Raw genomic sequence first — 16,511 nt, forward strand, 5'->3', positions numbered from 1 at the left:
ATTAAACCTCGTCGTCTTTGTTTGGATGTTGGTAGTTGCCCAAGTGCATAGCCTCCTTGCTAAAATTCGTGATATTATCCTGTTCAACAATAATTGAAGGTTCTGGTTCTGAAAACTCTTTTCTCATAGTCCACATATACTCATTATAATCTTGTTTGACAGCTGTGGAACTGGATGCGACAACCTTGTAACCCAACACCTGTGGATGATATTTAACGATCAATTAGCGCTACGATAATATGAGTCATAGCTAAAAATGTTAAGATGTACTGTTGTTATATAAGGTAAACAAAATACATGATTTCCTTCATTTAACATACCTCTAATGCACTAAGAATAACACAAGGATGTTGTAAATAAACTATAGTAGAATCGTCGCAGTATCCGCCACATGCAAATCTCTTCAGTTGTTCTATGTCACCAGCTATGTGCAATAAAATGTTCATGTATTAGACAATTGCGCACAATTGTTTGAACCGAACTCAATCATAAAATGAGAAGATGACACATAATTTAAGCTATTTGATAGGGTGTTTACATTAAGTTACGTTATTTTTTTATTTGTGTCTTATTCTCATTTTATTTCAATTTAATTGCCAACTTCTCTACCTTTTAGGCCGGATACCAAAACGCGCCAAGGGTTTTTATGTCCATACGACGCAAGATTACCTCTAATCAGAATGTAGGGCATTGATTACGGATAATATTCCACGTATATTTTTATAGTATCTCAGTACAAAATTAAAACAAAATGAATTATCAATTACTTACGGGCACGGCTGAACACAAACACAAATCTGACATGCATGACACTGAATTTGTGTTGCCAGCTCCATATCTTTTATATTTATAGAGTTGTTATTTAAATATTTCAAAATCAAATCAAGATCAACTTGATTCGCCACCCTAGGCTAGGTACACAAAAATATAAAATCAAACTAACTCAAGACTAAAAATTTGGAATAGTGTAATTGCGATTAATGATCACTAAACTATAAAGAAAATCATGCGAAGGAATTGCAAATTTTGGTCATAAAAACAGTAGGTTTTTATAGAATGGAGAATGTTAACAAATTTTCATTTTTAGCCCTCCTTATTCTTTGTTAAAAATAAAAAATACTAGTGAAAGAATTACTTCGATATCTCAATTAGTTTCCGATTTATAAGTAAAACAAGTTGTAACCGTACGACGCTTGCTCTCGGGGACGGTGTGACGTCACTCTACACTACGCTCAGTCTGGCTCACACAGTCCGCTTGCGGTCGCGCGCTCGGTGCGTTGAAATTGTACCTACCTAAATACTTTTAAAAATGTTCAATTCAAATACTAGAAAATCATATGTTGTGCCTAAATGTAATAAAATTTTATGTAGGTAAGTATATAAGTAATAATAATTAACTTTATCTTATAATGAAACAATTTCTAACCGGATTGATCGCGAATTTATTGTTTTTACAGTGGCAGGAAAAATGTAAAATCAATAAGTAGGTACGCGATTATTTCGATGCCATCAAAAACATTCTGTAAAAACCTCAAGTCTCGCCGTAAAAAGTTGTGAGATCTATATAATACCAAGTCGATTAATCTATTTAGTCTCTACTTAAAGGACCTTCTGTCTTAAGTTATTACGTATGTTATTATCATGCCAATTTTAAAAAAATACCTTTTAAACAAATAGACCGACCTGGCCATCGCATGATTTGATTAATAGTATGTATCACACTACACAGCACGACGAGAAGTTAATGCTCCTGAAATGTTCATGGCGAATTTGTGTTTTCTTGCGATGACCAAGTCGATCTATTTGTTTAAAAGGTATTTTTTTAAAATTGGCATGATAATAACATACGTAATAACTTAAGACAGAAGGTCCTTTAAGTAGAGACTAAATAGATTAATCGACTTGGTATTATATAGATCTCACAACTTTTTACGGCGAGACTTGAGGTTTTTACAGAATGTTTTTGATGGCATCTCACTTCTTTTTGTAGAGCAAACATGAGTCCAATTTGTATGGTAAGACGTTTTTTTTTCATAATTCAACATATTTTCCTATGGGAATGTTGTTCAGTTTCATGGGCTAAACACCCTTACCCACCCTATACCCCCTCCCGTTATGCCTCATATAGTAGGTACCTATTTACACCTATTTATTTTATTTTCTACAGTAATAATAATTCATTAACTGCAAATGTAACCTTGTAATCTTATACATTTATATGGGATTACAAAGTTATTATTGCAGTTGGTGTATTTAAAAAACTGGACCGAAATTAGAAAATATTAAATTTTTCCCATGATTAAGACACTAAACCCTATTTGTATTCTAAATTTTAAGCTTCTAAGTCTGCTAGAAGTACCTTAGACTTTTGATGATCGGTGAGTCAGTGAGTCAGTGAATCAGTGAATCAGTGAATCAGTGAGTGACAAAATTCAAAATTTTAACAAGTTGTCATTCTTAAACTACTGGTTCAAATTGACTGAAATTTTAAATATACCGTGTTTATACATTGACTGATTAGTTGCTGAAAATCCAGGCTTCTTGTTTTATCCACAACGAAATTATAGGGGTGTCAAAAATAGCCCGAATTGCTTCGAGAAAAGGATGTTACGGCCGTGCCGCTTTTTTTTTGCTCGACTTGCGGGGGCACTTCCGTGCCCCCAGATTAAAAATTGTTTCTTTCTAATATGCGTGATCGTGAATATCTAACATTAGCTGACTCGCGCAACTTCGCTTGCGTCACATAAGAGAGAATGGGTCAAAATTTTCCCCGTTTCTGTAACATTTTTTATTAGAACTCTGCTCCTATTGGTTATATAATACAATAGTATGTATACATACATGCATACATTTTCACAAACTTTCGTATTTATAATAATAAAAAGGATTTCGGAGGCAACAAAATCTCTATTTGTTTTGATAAATAATGCGCAAACATTATTTTCATCTATTTTAGGTAGATTATCCGATTGCCCTTTTTCAAATCCTTCATCCATTTTATTAATTGAATAATATTTACTATTACTACACCATAAATGTAATAAGCGGATGCAAACACAACAAAATACTGCGCAAGTTATAACACCAACAACAACGGCTGGCAACTTAATACTAAGCGGGACGCGGCCCGCGCGGCGCAAGTGTAGTAGTATGACGTCACAACCACTCACGCGGCCGTTAGCGGGACTCGATATTTTTCGAAACTTTGAATGCTTATAAAATCAAAACTATTCGGTATTTTTGACTGAAACAAAAACTAGTTTATATGTATACACACAGGCTATACTGTGTCAAAATTTAAAGCGATTTGGCATACCTAGTAACATTCTCCATTGTAAACCTCCTAAAACGCATTTTAGGTCAGTGTGGAGCACTTAAAGCATATTCCTTTTTTCATTCCCGACTCCATTACCTCTCTCTCTCTCTCTTCCATGCTATGAATTCCATATGGTAGTGGTGTCAGCCTTCCTGGTCATTCTCCTCTACTTCGCCCTGTCCTGGACATCGTCTTCGGAATCCTCACACTCACTCATGTCTTTCTGCACTACAGTTTCCCATCTAGTTTTTCCATTTGGAAACAATGAAACATTATTTTGATCACATCATTTATAAGGTGTTAAAGCGTGTTATGGAAATAATAATGAAATTTAACGAAAGTTCCTAAGAAATGAGAGCCATTGGAAACAAAAACTAATTTATCTATTATAATAAAATGGAAAATGTATTCTGAATATTCGAATAAGGGAAAATAAATAAATTAAAATAAAAAGTCATATACCTACCTAGGCAGAGTTAATTTTTTATACCCGGCTGCTACACTATAATCATATTGTATTAATAAGACGACAACAGACGTCTACGTACATAGTTAATAGCCCTAACGCATAATGCTAGCCTGCGATATAATTTTACTAAAATTGACAGTTATATAATACCTATGCCTTACCTGATATTGCATGATGCGGTTCAATAAAAAAAAAATATTGCATGATATGTCCAACCCAACTCACTGGAGGCCAATCATAATTACACTATGAGCAGGATTAAACTGCAGTCCATCACGTTGGATTGGGCCATGGTTCGTAATTCTAGACCACGTAGGTAATCACATAGGTACCCCAGATAAGTAGATAGATAGTTGGTAGGTGTCTAAAATGATGGTTTTGGGAGATAATCAAACAACATATTTAACCGATTTCAAACGGAGAAGGTTGTTATATCGACCGATTTTTTAAAAATTTCATTTCGTTAATCTCTAGTCTGAATAGAACACATTTTGCCGCAGAATCTGCAAAATGGATTCATTCGATAATAATTTAAATTCTATTGTTAGATTTTTCACAATCACCATTACAATAGCGTTCTAATCCGTCGCATCGTTAAACCACCTGATCCTCACAGTCCGCTGTTCGGAAGCACATTCATAAATGAAGAACAAAAAAATATGACAAAATGTCTATTACGTAGATATTAGTCCATTTTCACATAGGATATGGGTGCCCAGTCTTGTGTAAAGAAGTCGAGAAGATTCGCTTCTTTTGAGAGCTGAGGTACCTACCTGTCTACCAAAAAAGTTCCAATATGTTTCTGCAAGAGCTGGTGAGCTTAAAATATTTGCAGGTATTAAAATACTACCTATGGGTTAAGTATAAGTAGGCTTTACTGGCAATACTTATTTCGACTAAAAGCTTTCTGAATTCTACCTATATTTACACATAGGTACCTACTGTAAAACCAGCAGCCGAGTTTGAGATCATTACGATTGGAAGTCGAGCTGAAATAAAGCAAAGCGGGATTTTATCGCAGTCTCCGAAATCACACACGTGAAAGCGAAGAGTGACGTCACGAGTATGCTGTGGGCTTTTATTGTAATTGCACGCTAAAGTACGCGTTCTCGCACTGATATAGTGCTTGCATGTGAATGAGATATAAATAATGGTGCATTTGCTCTAACTTCTACATCTTCATGGAAGGGTATTTAATGTTCAAGCATTGCTAAATAAATGTGTTCAATTTATGTCTCTCCACTTTGCAGAGCACACAAATTAAAAAAGTAATTTTAACTTTGTCTTATTAAAGACTTAAACCTTTTTTAAGTTCTTACATTATTGTCTGGCTGATGTTGATTAAATAATGAGATAAAACCATTAAATTTAGAGGAAAACAAATTAAAAAGAAATGTTTAATGGTTTTTTCATTATTTTTTGTTGTTGACTAGCCAGTTTATTCATTAAACAATTAATCTACCTCTTTGATGAAACTGATGTAGGTATGTAACTGTCATATAAAAAAGATGGTGATGGAAAAACAAATCTAACAGCATTTTTATTTAAAGACGTCATTTTTATTTATTTCTAAACTTGAAACAATGTAACATCTTGCCTGTTTAACACATAATTACAGATTAAATTAAATTCGAAATCTAAGTATAAGTATTTAGCTAATCTTAGGCTTAAATCATACCATACGTATTTGGTGTCTTTACTACAACTTTTTGGTGTATGAAGAAATGTTAAAAAAAACAGAGTGTTCACGAATATAACCTTGTAGATCAGAGTAGATAGGTACCTACTTTTAATAATACGTATTTAGTACTTAAAAGACTTGAGTAAATAAAGATTCTATCCAACGAATATCACCAAAAAGTACCCAAATAAACTAAACATTCTTTTATATTTGTCGAGGATATGTAAGCTGTGTAGTCGTTTGTGTATCAATATGTTATTTCCTAGGACCTTTTTTAGTTTGAGAAGGGCAGTCGTCTATCACTTAATGAAGGGGGTACATTTGCCATTTGATTTAACCATAGTCGATAAGCTTAGAACTGAGATTGATTTTTCTTAAAAAAAAGAAACGCAGATATCATTGTCTGGTTGCGGGCAATAACTTCGAAAACGAAAAGTCAATGAACAATTTATAATTTTATTTAATTGCGACATCAAACGGTTTCTTTAACTAATTTGATTCATGGAATACTTATTTTGACAAATATTAAAGAGAAAACTAATTAATCGATTACTGTTTATCTACATGAATATTAGAGGTCCTTACTCTATCTCCAATTAAAATGCGCTACGCTCTATTAAACTTATGTAAATAATAGTATTGACTAACTTGTTTTTCAAGAGGTCTTGGGAAGATACAAACAGTAATACTTTATGAATGTAAAGGTACTTATAGAGGTTGTTTAACAATGGAAGAGCTTAACATGGCTAAAGTTATGATAAAAAATCTAGTACTTTTTTAAAATTTTCGTTGTCTTTATTTTTCTGTTTAACTTAATAATACCTGAAGTCTTCCCTTAGTTGATAAACTTGTGGTTGTTTGTGCACATCACGTCGGGGTCACCAATGTGGTTGTTTGTGCACATCACGTCGGGGTCACCAATGTGGTTGTTTGTGCACATCACGTCGGGGTCACCAATGTGGAAGTTTGTGCTTCAGGGTGGTGGCGATAAATAACGTGTCTTCATTATACATGATATATATATTTTCTGGTACCAGACTACTACAATAAACTACTACATATTAATAACTAAATATATGTCCTAACTAAATGAGTGCGCGGGGACGACTGCCGCGTCGGACTATAGCAGGCGTGCGCCTGACTACACAATACAGCGTCAGCAGTGTCGCTACAAACTATTAATTTCTTCGAATTACCTATACAGAGAAAGTAATAAAATAATATAACTATTTTTTATAAACAAATTTGTTTTAAAAATTAAACTTAAAGAGATTTCTTTGATAAAAAAACCTTTTATTAGTTGTTCTCTAGTTATTGAGACGAGAATCATCCCATCTACTTGATAAATTGTAAAGAAGTATAAAATAAATTTATAAAAGCTTTTTACTTAGTAATGTTCGTATCGTATTCAGGGCTTTTTTAGTTTAGCCGATTAATGATTATTCGGAAAATCCTTTGTAATAAAAAACATCATATCCAGCTTCTCCGAAAAATGGCGATAACATTTTGAAAACTGATTTCACTAGGTACAAAAGTGTCCACATAACAATATACTTAAACTACAAAAACAAAATCTCTAACCAGACTGAATATAAGCAAGTACTAACATCAAAATAACTTTCAGGCGTCGTATTTACATTTTATTCCTCTTGAGGCTTCGTACCGATACGAAACTACTGGTAGCAGGATAGAATTCAAACTGGTTTGATTCTTGACATATACTTTTTTACATATAATAGTTTTTAAATAATAATGTATACATATAATGAGATATTAAGCCGTACGTAGCGTAGGTGGGAAATATTACCTTCAAGATGTTTAATTTAGGTATCCTAACATTACTTAAGTAGGTACCTACATAAAGAAATTTCATTTGTATAATTTTTCTCTAAGGTAAAGGTTCCATAACAACACAAAATTACGTATTCTGATTACGAGTCCTACTTACAAAGTTACTTTAAAGAATACTGTACAATTTCAAGAATACAACGAGCTCTTATTTTTTTATTTATTTCATTATAGTGCTTCTCTTAATGGAAAATAAAGTTGGCCAGTGGCTAAGTGGGTACCTACTTACTATTTGAACACTATGGAATATGCTACCTATTAAGAAAAGAAGTTAGGTACGTTAACAATACATATAGCGGTCCCTCGCGGCTTTGCTTCTTACAGCAAGTGAATAATATTTCTTAATAGTCACGTATCGAACTTATAGTAGGTACATAAAATTATCATTACTTTGGTGATAAAGAAGGTTTGGTTATTCTATATGCGTATCTGCCTTTACTTGACGTATTATAATATTACATATCCTGGTAAAATCTATCACATTTCATAGGTTGAAAGATAGTTAAAGTCCTAAATAGCCATTTAATCATTTTGACAATTATTGTCGATAAAACAGCAATTTATACAAAGAGGTTTCCCAAAATTTCTAGATTCTATCGCTATGATTATTTGGAAAGGAAGTGGGCTAGCAGATGATCATAGCGTACGCGTTATCGTAATAAAATCTTTGTCTGAATCAACAGTCAATTTGTTTGCTTCATCAACCAAGAGATTGGACCATTTTCCTTGTTAATCTTACTTATAACTACTTATTAGGTATTACATTATTTCGTAGTCTGAGTATTGGATATTCCAATATAAATTAGAATGAAGAAACAATAGAAAGACACAACATAAAAGTCGTAAATTAAGCCAAACTACGACGTAATTATTCGTTACAATAATTGTGACGTTGTTCAAAGCGCGAATTGTACCTTGTCGAGAGATAAAACAACTGCCTCCGGTAGTTGGCTTCATAAATTATGTATCGCCAGGCGGGAAGCTTCCAATGCACTCTTCATTAAGTGTCAAGTGAAGAAAGTGCCTGTACAACACTTACTTTAATTGAAACTGCCAGAATCTTACGAGATTTTTCTAAAGAGCAACGCGAAGCATCGGGTTTCCACGTTGGCACGAGAAATTATATTCAGTCTAGCGAATCTACGCAATTACCTCAAGCACAGGCTTTTCATTAAGGTTATTTTAAGGACCTATGGTTTTCAAAGAAATCGGTTTGATACCTGGGAGTCAGTTAATTAGTTTGTTTTCGGGTTTGATACAATATCACTAAAGGCTCCTTAGTCCTTTTTAACTGATGTTTTTAGGAGGAAAGTGAAACGAAATATGTTTTCCCTAATTGTTGTATTAATGAATATGAGCTGTTCTTATGTAATTATCGTAAGCGAATATTACTTAATTAAACGTGATATTACATGGCAATTAAATGTGACGGATGTAGCAAAAAATATATCTACCGTATTTACATGTCCAAACATGATATGGGTTCCATATTTCTTATTCTTAAATCTTTTGGGAAAATAATAAAACTAACATTATATAATACTTATCATGACGTATATAGATGATATATTTTCTGTCAGCGTCAGTGGTGAGCAGTAAATATATAAAATGTAAAAACATATGACGATTGTAATTTACATATGTAAGGCACATGCATATTCAATGCTGCATTATTTCTATTATGAGGTCTTCAGATGAAAGAAGAGTCGTGGCAGCTACTTTATTAAACGTAAATCGTAAGGGCTCGGGCATATTTGAACATAAATAGAATTTGTCCATTATTGAGTCGAAAATGTGGCTAAATTGTCGATAATGTACCGCGTGACTGTGTAACGATAGACTAAACAATGAGTCGATGCAGCGATGTTGTTTATCGCAACATAATAACACTAAACATTAATAGCGATCGTAACAGCAGTGCACCTATTATAATATTGTGACGTACAAACTGTTGAATTGTAAAGCAGAAATTGCAGTAAGTTATCTACCGATATTGTTGAACTTATCTTTATATTTTATATTGCTAGCCATTAAACGGCACAATGGTAAGCAATACCTTTTTATTTAAACTAATATCAAAAACTGATGGAAAACCGTGAAATCCTTTTGAGCTTAGCGCACGATGTGGGACAGAAAAAGGTGCTAGAGGAATATATGACGATAAACAAGTAGGGATACATATTGTCTGTGAATTATTCTGACAAAGGTAGGCACAGCTTTTTTGTGGCAGATATTGAGCATAATTGATTAGGGTGTCAGAGTTGGTTACTTATGCTCTTTACTTAAGAATATAATTGAATATGCCGTCGTGTTGTCTAAGCCTTTAGACTTAGAGAAACAGATATTATTATGCTATGCGAGAGACAATTTGAATAGCATAATAACCGCAGTCAGCACACAGACGTAACTTGAGCACCATTGCAATGTTTAGTGTGAAATCTTACAATATGACGTGACTATGATTAACGTTGTCGGTTCAAAGTTTGGTTATTTTATAAACTATGTGCTTCGAATATCAATAAGTGTTTAACATACAGACTGTTGAGAATCAAATCGTGAATGTTAAGATAGTTGTGAAAAGAAACAGCTGCTGCAAAGCATTTCGCGGAACCCGATTCGTAATAAATGAAGTGAAGAAAAAGCCTTTTCTTAAGACTTAGAAATGAAGTGAAGTGATGCTAATTATTACGAAAAGGACGCTTCAATTACTACAAGTACGCTTGCGTAATTATATTTGCTCAGGACCTTCAGTGTTCAGGAAGTCAATATTGCCGTCTTTAAGATAATTAGTAAGTCGTTTTAGATGAAGACAAGAGACATTGATCATTTTCTATTTTAATAATCTGGGGAATGTGCTTTTATTGTTTCCGACGTACCTAATTGTTTTTTTGGGATGAGTTCGTGTTCCGAAAATAATTTAGTTGGTGAGTACCTAAAAAAATGCACCTTCTTATTTGTTATCCGTTAATTCAAACTTACCAGTGTCCTGCGAATACTCAGCATTACGGGGAATCCCGTAGACCTGTCATTTACACTCATTTGATAGCATGTCTCTACGTTCTGAACTTACAGAGTTTTAACCATAGCCAAAGAGGATATTGTCTAAGTTGGGAACGCCAGTTGTTTTTGAACTTGAAAAATTATCCGTTATTTCTAAAAAGTTTCGTTTTCGGTACCTCTGAGGTTTTAACAGTTAACCTTCCTTCATTTCTTCAAAAGGTTGAAAACTTTTCTGAAGAAATTCTATTTATTTAAAATCAAATAACATTTTTCCAGTCTTCAAGTACGGGCATTTCTTCGGATTCCAATTTAAGATTGCTCAAAGTTGTGAAACTTTTTGGCCTAAAGAAATTAATTATCACTGTCTATTAGGGCCAAAAGAAAAACTCAAGCTATACTATTTAAAACTTTCTTCAAGTTGTAGGTAGGTACTTAGTTGACTCATGCTATACTCGGTCATCTCTGAAGCATATTTGTAGGGCGATAATAGGTTTTCGTAATATATAATTTGTTATGAAACTCCCTAGTCCAATCATATATGTAAGGGTTAGGGCCGTATACTTGTCATTTTACTGTTGAATACCTTTTCTGAGAATCCCGATACCCGTAGCACAAGTAGGATTCGAAGAACTTCTTTACTAAAATTATCTGCAGCAACAAATATCTTCGGTCGTAAGCTCGAAGCTTTACTCGGTCTACTCTTTGAGCGATTCTATAAAAATAACAAAACTGTCCTAAAACAACAAACACCTTCAACATTATTCTATTGGCGGGTGAGATAAACCTATAGCAGGAGGAAGGAAAACCGTAAAAGTTGTATCAGAGTACCTACCAAAAATATTAGCCATAAGCAACAGTTGTCCATACAACACTTCGATATAACTGGCAACATTTTCGTAGTATTTTCTTACAGCTCAAACTATGTACATGAGGCTACAAAATATTACGCCTATAATATGTCATATTATTATAATGTATTTTAGTTTTAATTATAAAGGTGTATGGAATGAGTCCAAATAACAACTTATACGTATTAAGACGTAGCAGCGCGAAGAAATGGGCGAGCATCAAAAACTTTCACGTGCCGTAAAGCTTGTCTTTCTCGTTAAAATCTCTACCTAAAATATATTATATTCCTTTACTGAAAACTCAAACTTAACAGCAAGGTAAAAAAATATGAACAAAAATTATTAGTTTTTTTACATGTTCACATAAAAATCGGCGTCTTAGTATTAAAGATGCACAACGGGCGTATGCGCGGTGCATCTTACTATTATTTGTAGGTACTTGCGAGCCACCACTACACTACTATTAGTTTAAAAACGTTAAATCGCCGTTTATATTCAAAACGTGTCACTGTTCATAATGGTAAATTATTTCATCTTAGAAAGTTCAATCAATATGAAAGTCAAATTACTTAATCCATACTGTCACCTAGATTCAAGCGTAATTAAAAATTATTCAATAATAATTAATTGAACATTATTACAAAATTCCGTTTTAAGGAATGTACATTAACATTGTTAACGAATTCTTTTAAGGCTCACCGATACCAGGAATCCTTAAAATGTCGTTCAGATCATCCGTCCTTAAGTCAGGGGTGCGTAGCTCCTTCAATTTACTCGCCAATCTGGCGAAATATTGATTTCATAGGTGATTGCTTTTGTACCTAAAGCGAGGCACTGAGAAGGAATGCTTTGATTTTTTAGATACATTGGAACTCGTTTAATAAATTTCATTGATTGTAAAAATTGATTACGAACTTCTTGAAAAGGTTTAAATATTTTTTCAAAAGGCCTAGTAATTGTCATTGTCTTATTTTTATAAACGAGATATCAAACAAACAAAATTACCCTCCAACCTACGTGATTTCCATTTTTAATTCACCTGCTACGTGAATGACCAAAGTTTCAATGAGTAACCAAAGGAGAAGTATTTGTTTGAAATAAATAATCTTTACGAAAGAGATTACATTTATTTTGGGCAGTTATACAATACATCGCACCCACTCTGGGAAATGTGGGTGTTTGACACCTGTAAACCGTCAATTGTTTCACGTTTCAACTCTATGTTTCCCAGTTACCTTGCCCGGATACATGTGAACTGTGAATAACATGTTTAACTTTGATCAAATGAAATAGGGCAAGATGATGTGGGACCACGTAAATGACGGATTCCGTATTACCTTACTTGAAATAAAATAAAACTTCACAGATTTTTTAAACCTTACTACATACATAGACAGGTCTCGTAATAATCGATATTAAACTGAACACTCAAAAAAATCGATTAATCGATTAAAATGATCGAACTATTGTACAGTTGACTTTTTGGCTTTCCTATTTGTACGATATTCAAACATAAGCGGAATTGACAAAACACTTATCTTATCCTTAATTTCACCATAGATTTTCATAAAACTTTAAAATGAGCAATGCACACATGGTAACAATATACAGGAAACTACAAGAACAAAAATACACAGAGGAGTGAAAAATTGTATTTGAAAACCTTCAGGCCAACGCGAACGCTTCCCCAATAATTTACTTCGGTGGGCGTGATTAATTGTACAACACTTTCCAACTCTGTACAATAAGGAATTTTTATACCTAACCATGGATCATTTCTGTTATAGAACACATAAAAAAGTGTTGATATTAGTGAGTTTCGGCGCATCCATGTAAGGGCTGCGCTTTGATTCTCATTTCTCATTCAGTGTTCGTGTAGGCCGGCCCCGGTTCAGTGCTTTCGCCCGCCGCCACCGCGCCGCTCCGTGAATACCCGCACGAATATTCGTGATACTGAAACTTACGTGGATACGATGTTGCGAAATTAACTAAACGTATTTAAGTGAAACAGTTGGTTGATATCGTTGTTACTGTTACAATTTCAGTTGAAATATAAAATAAAAAGTTTGTGCAGTTTAATAATTAATTTCAGGTAAGTTTCAATAACAAAGTTTTGCCAATTATTTAAGTATTAACGGCTAATTAATTAGGATAATTAAATAAATTTGCAAAATAAAATTAAATATATTTTCATAAATAATTAAGTTACAAGCGGAAAGCTTTTACTACAAAAATAAATTAAATTAAACAAGCAAAAAAAATTTATGTGCAGACGCGTATAATTCGATGGTGCGTAAAAATATTCTTGGTATATTTCCTTAATTCTTTACCTTAGTATTTTTAATTTAATAAGATTTTGCAAAGTTTTGCATATTATAAAAAAATATTAAATATTTATAATACACTTGGAACTTCAAACTACTAGTATTAGGTACTATATTAATAGACTTAGTTAAAATGTTAATCTGCAACTTAAAATAAATTATTACTAATCAATTGAAATTTATTTGACAATAACTTTACATAACACGTAAAAAATCACATTACTTTAGACAAAGTACACCTGTGTAAGTCGCCATTCACTGGTTCTATTAAAAGCAAAGCGAAGGCTAAAATCCCGGTATCTATTCACGCCTCATTGAAAAGCTTTAAAAAATCTCCACGAAACTGTTTATTTCTATCAATACTTTCGCGGTCTGCTGTGGTGGGTTTTATTGCTAAAAGGTATATAGCAAATTTATATATACAAATTAAACACAGTGAATGAAATATTTATTATTTCGAGTCGCTATTTATTATCGTTTTCACGGAATTAAGTCTAAGAAAATTTTGAAAGAACACACCCTACAAATAAAGTTAGCGAATTATCGAACTAAAACTTCCTAATTAAAGTTTCTCTTTCGTATAGAAAATTAAATAATTAATTTCTTGGTCTACAAATATTGCAATTCAAATATTTTTTTATTATTCCTTTATTTTTGGATTTATTTCATTTTTTTTTTCATTTATTTTTACGAATGCAATTGACCTAACTTAATCCGCAGAGTTTGCCGGAATAGTTCTGTCTGTAAAAAAAATACAAAATCGCTTCTCGAAAGTTATCTAACAATGGAAAATAAGGCCCTTACACCCAAAATCAATATTACATCTGATCGTTGGTATGGGTACTATATCATCGGGTGCGCATTTCTTAAACATTCACTGAATATTTTCTACAAACAGAAAAATGTGGAGCATGCGGCGAGAAGCCCATTTTTATTTAGATTTTAGTCAATTCAGTTATAGTCACGCCTCGGAGTTTTTAGAGGCTGTAGCGGTAGGCGAGCACGTACCAATAAAATTTATGGATATCGAAACTTCGCTGTGGAAAATCAATCGTCAGTGACTTTTAATCCTATCCCGTAAGTACTTCGACCTCCACTAAAAGTGGGTCCCCGACCAATCGAAACGAAGCCCTATTTTTAATTTATAAAAATTAAGACATATTTTTTAGGCTTATCTTTTACTGAAATGGCATTTCTTTATAGCCTAAATTTTACTCATGAAAAATTTCATGCATATTTATTTTGCTGAAATTATTTTTGTTTACGGTATTATGAAGTTAAAATACACTAAGTATGATATGAATGGATTATTGTGAAAGAAAAGTTGACCGGTAAGGAAATAATTCAATATGTCAGCTAAAAATATGAAAGGAAAAATAACATATGGTGCCGACCGCTCCCAAACAACACAGTATAAGGAGAAAGATGATGATTAAGTACCTTCCTAATTAAATTGGGGATTAGGTACTATTATTATTTATCGTATGGTTAGTGGTTGAATGTTATCTTAGTGGTTGAGTTGTTGTCAAAGTGGTTAAAGTCTCCCAAAGGCCTTTGGCTTACCTTAACGGTAGTTATCTTAAGTGACAACCATCGTGATCGACTTTTTACGTCTCTTCCGAAGCTCTAAGACGTTCAGCTCATAGGCGACTACCCATCTTTGAAACGTCTGCGCTATGATTGCTTGGCCCAGTGATCATTTACTAATAGGTACCTATTTACGATTCCATTTCTTACGTTGTCTTTATTGGGAAAATAGCATATTCAGTGATTGAAAAGGGCAAGAAAGAATAATCGTAGGTGGAAAGTCGATATAAAGTGAAGTCTATATGTCAACATTTTATAAGCTTATATAAGCTTGAAACTACCAAGTATAAAATTATTAGGCAGCTTTGAATAAAATATTGTGATTTTATTTCCAAAATAATGTGTGAGAATAAATATTAATGAATGTGTTTAAAAATATTTTTTCATCAGTATTAAACTACATAAATCTAATTTAATATTCATGCGATTAAAGCGGTTCATTCATATAAATTTAAACTGAAAAAGAATGACACTATTATGGAATACCTAGATATATAGCTTTATGTAAATCTATGCATTATTAGCATCAATTCATAAAATGGAAAAAAGAGACTGAAAATTGTATGCGGAAAGATATTTCTGAAGTAAAATTCACCTTATTTGATTCTTGGTACCGATTGTTAAAACACATGGAACTCAATTATTATTCCTTCATAAAAAAACAATAGATTCTATTCTTTCGAGTGCATTAGGTCTTACTTCAATTGAAATATTTTTTATAATAATTAACTTATCTACATAAGGTTTTTTGGTTTCGTTTTGTAGAAAGAAAACCAAAATTATGATTAGTTTTGGATGGCATATTTTATATGGTATACTATGATATAAGTATAAATATAACTAAAGTCATTGTTGTCACATATGTACAGAGAGAGCACATAAGCCTAAAACTGTCCGAGAGTTTATAATAAAGGTCTGCAAATAAGGATGTCCCTTTTTTGTTTGAACTTGAACTTTATAAAGTTTCGTGTTTATGTTAAGGTTTTTAAATTTTTTTCATGTTGTTCTTTAGTATTGTTGAGTATATTAGGTGTTCAGTCAACTTGAGCTCTAGGGTCCAAAATTATCATACTGTGAATAATTCATACATTACCTTAAACGAGCTATAGTGCTGAATGAAAAAAGCTCACGACTTAAAAAATCTTTGGAACCAATACATAATATAGTTTGTATTAAAATTCTGAACAGTAGTGTAGGCTTAGTCTCGCTTTTATATCAACGGTCTTAATAAGGTTGTGTCGAATTTTTGTCACGAATAGGTATTGTTTTACATCCAAATACCAAACAACCCGCGATCGACTGGTGGTGGCCTTTGTCGTGAGATAATCGTGCGTGCTAACGCCTAATACAGTTATATAAATATTATATTTCACCAATTACTGTTTCATTTCTGGGCAAGGGTCTTTAGCAATGAGGTAGAGCCTTGAGTCCACAACGC

At 32.9% G+C, this 16,511-nt stretch overlaps 2 protein-coding genes across 4 annotated transcripts in view; one reads left to right on the forward strand and one right to left on the reverse strand.

Moving 5' to 3' along the window:
- Position 1: 1 nt before the first annotated feature.
- LOC142987426 (uncharacterized) lies at positions 2–823 on the reverse strand. Of its 3 annotated transcripts, none has more exons than XM_076136174.1 (3): positions 772–823; positions 321–424; positions 2–199 (listed from the first exon to the last, which is right to left on the reverse strand). In XM_076136174.1, the coding sequence occupies exons 1-3, from the start codon at positions 806–808 to the stop codon at positions 2–4; spliced, it is 339 nt and encodes a 112-aa protein (XP_075992289.1). In that variant the 5' UTR covers positions 809–823. The 3 variants fall into 3 exon arrangements, with proteins under 3 accessions (XP_075992289.1, XP_075992290.1, XP_075992288.1); XM_076136175.1 differs by having other exon boundaries at positions 778–821; XM_076136173.1 differs by having other exon boundaries at positions 610–806.
- A 12,219-nt stretch (positions 824–13,042) lies between these two features.
- TrissinR (Trissin receptor) overlaps positions 13,043–16,511 on the forward strand; it is a 92,670-nt gene continuing 89,201 nt past the window's right edge. The window contains exon 1 of the mRNA XM_076136178.1: positions 13,043–13,254. The gene's annotated coding sequence lies outside the window, so the exon portion shown is untranslated. The remainder of the gene's footprint in view (positions 13,255–16,511) is intronic.

This window comes from Anticarsia gemmatalis, chromosome 3 (genome assembly GCF_050436995.1).
Source record: "Anticarsia gemmatalis isolate Benzon Research Colony breed Stoneville strain chromosome 3, ilAntGemm2 primary, whole genome shotgun sequence".
Classification (NCBI taxonomy): Eukaryota; Metazoa; Arthropoda; class Insecta; order Lepidoptera; family Erebidae; genus Anticarsia; species Anticarsia gemmatalis.

Excerpts from the sequence above, each read along its gene's own strand:
- LOC142987426 (XM_076136173.1), bottom strand. The coding sequence starts at position 691 with ATGCCCTACATTCTGATTAGAGGTAATCTTGCGTCGTATGGACATAAA. Across the intron at positions 425-609 it reads TTTGGTATCCGGCCTAAAAG|CTGGTGACATAGAACAACTG; the intron begins GTAGAGAAGTTG and ends TATTGCACATAG. Across the intron at positions 200-320 it reads TTATTCTTAGTGCATTAGAG|GTGTTGGGTTACAAGGTTGT; the intron begins GTATGTTAAATG and ends TATCATCCACAG.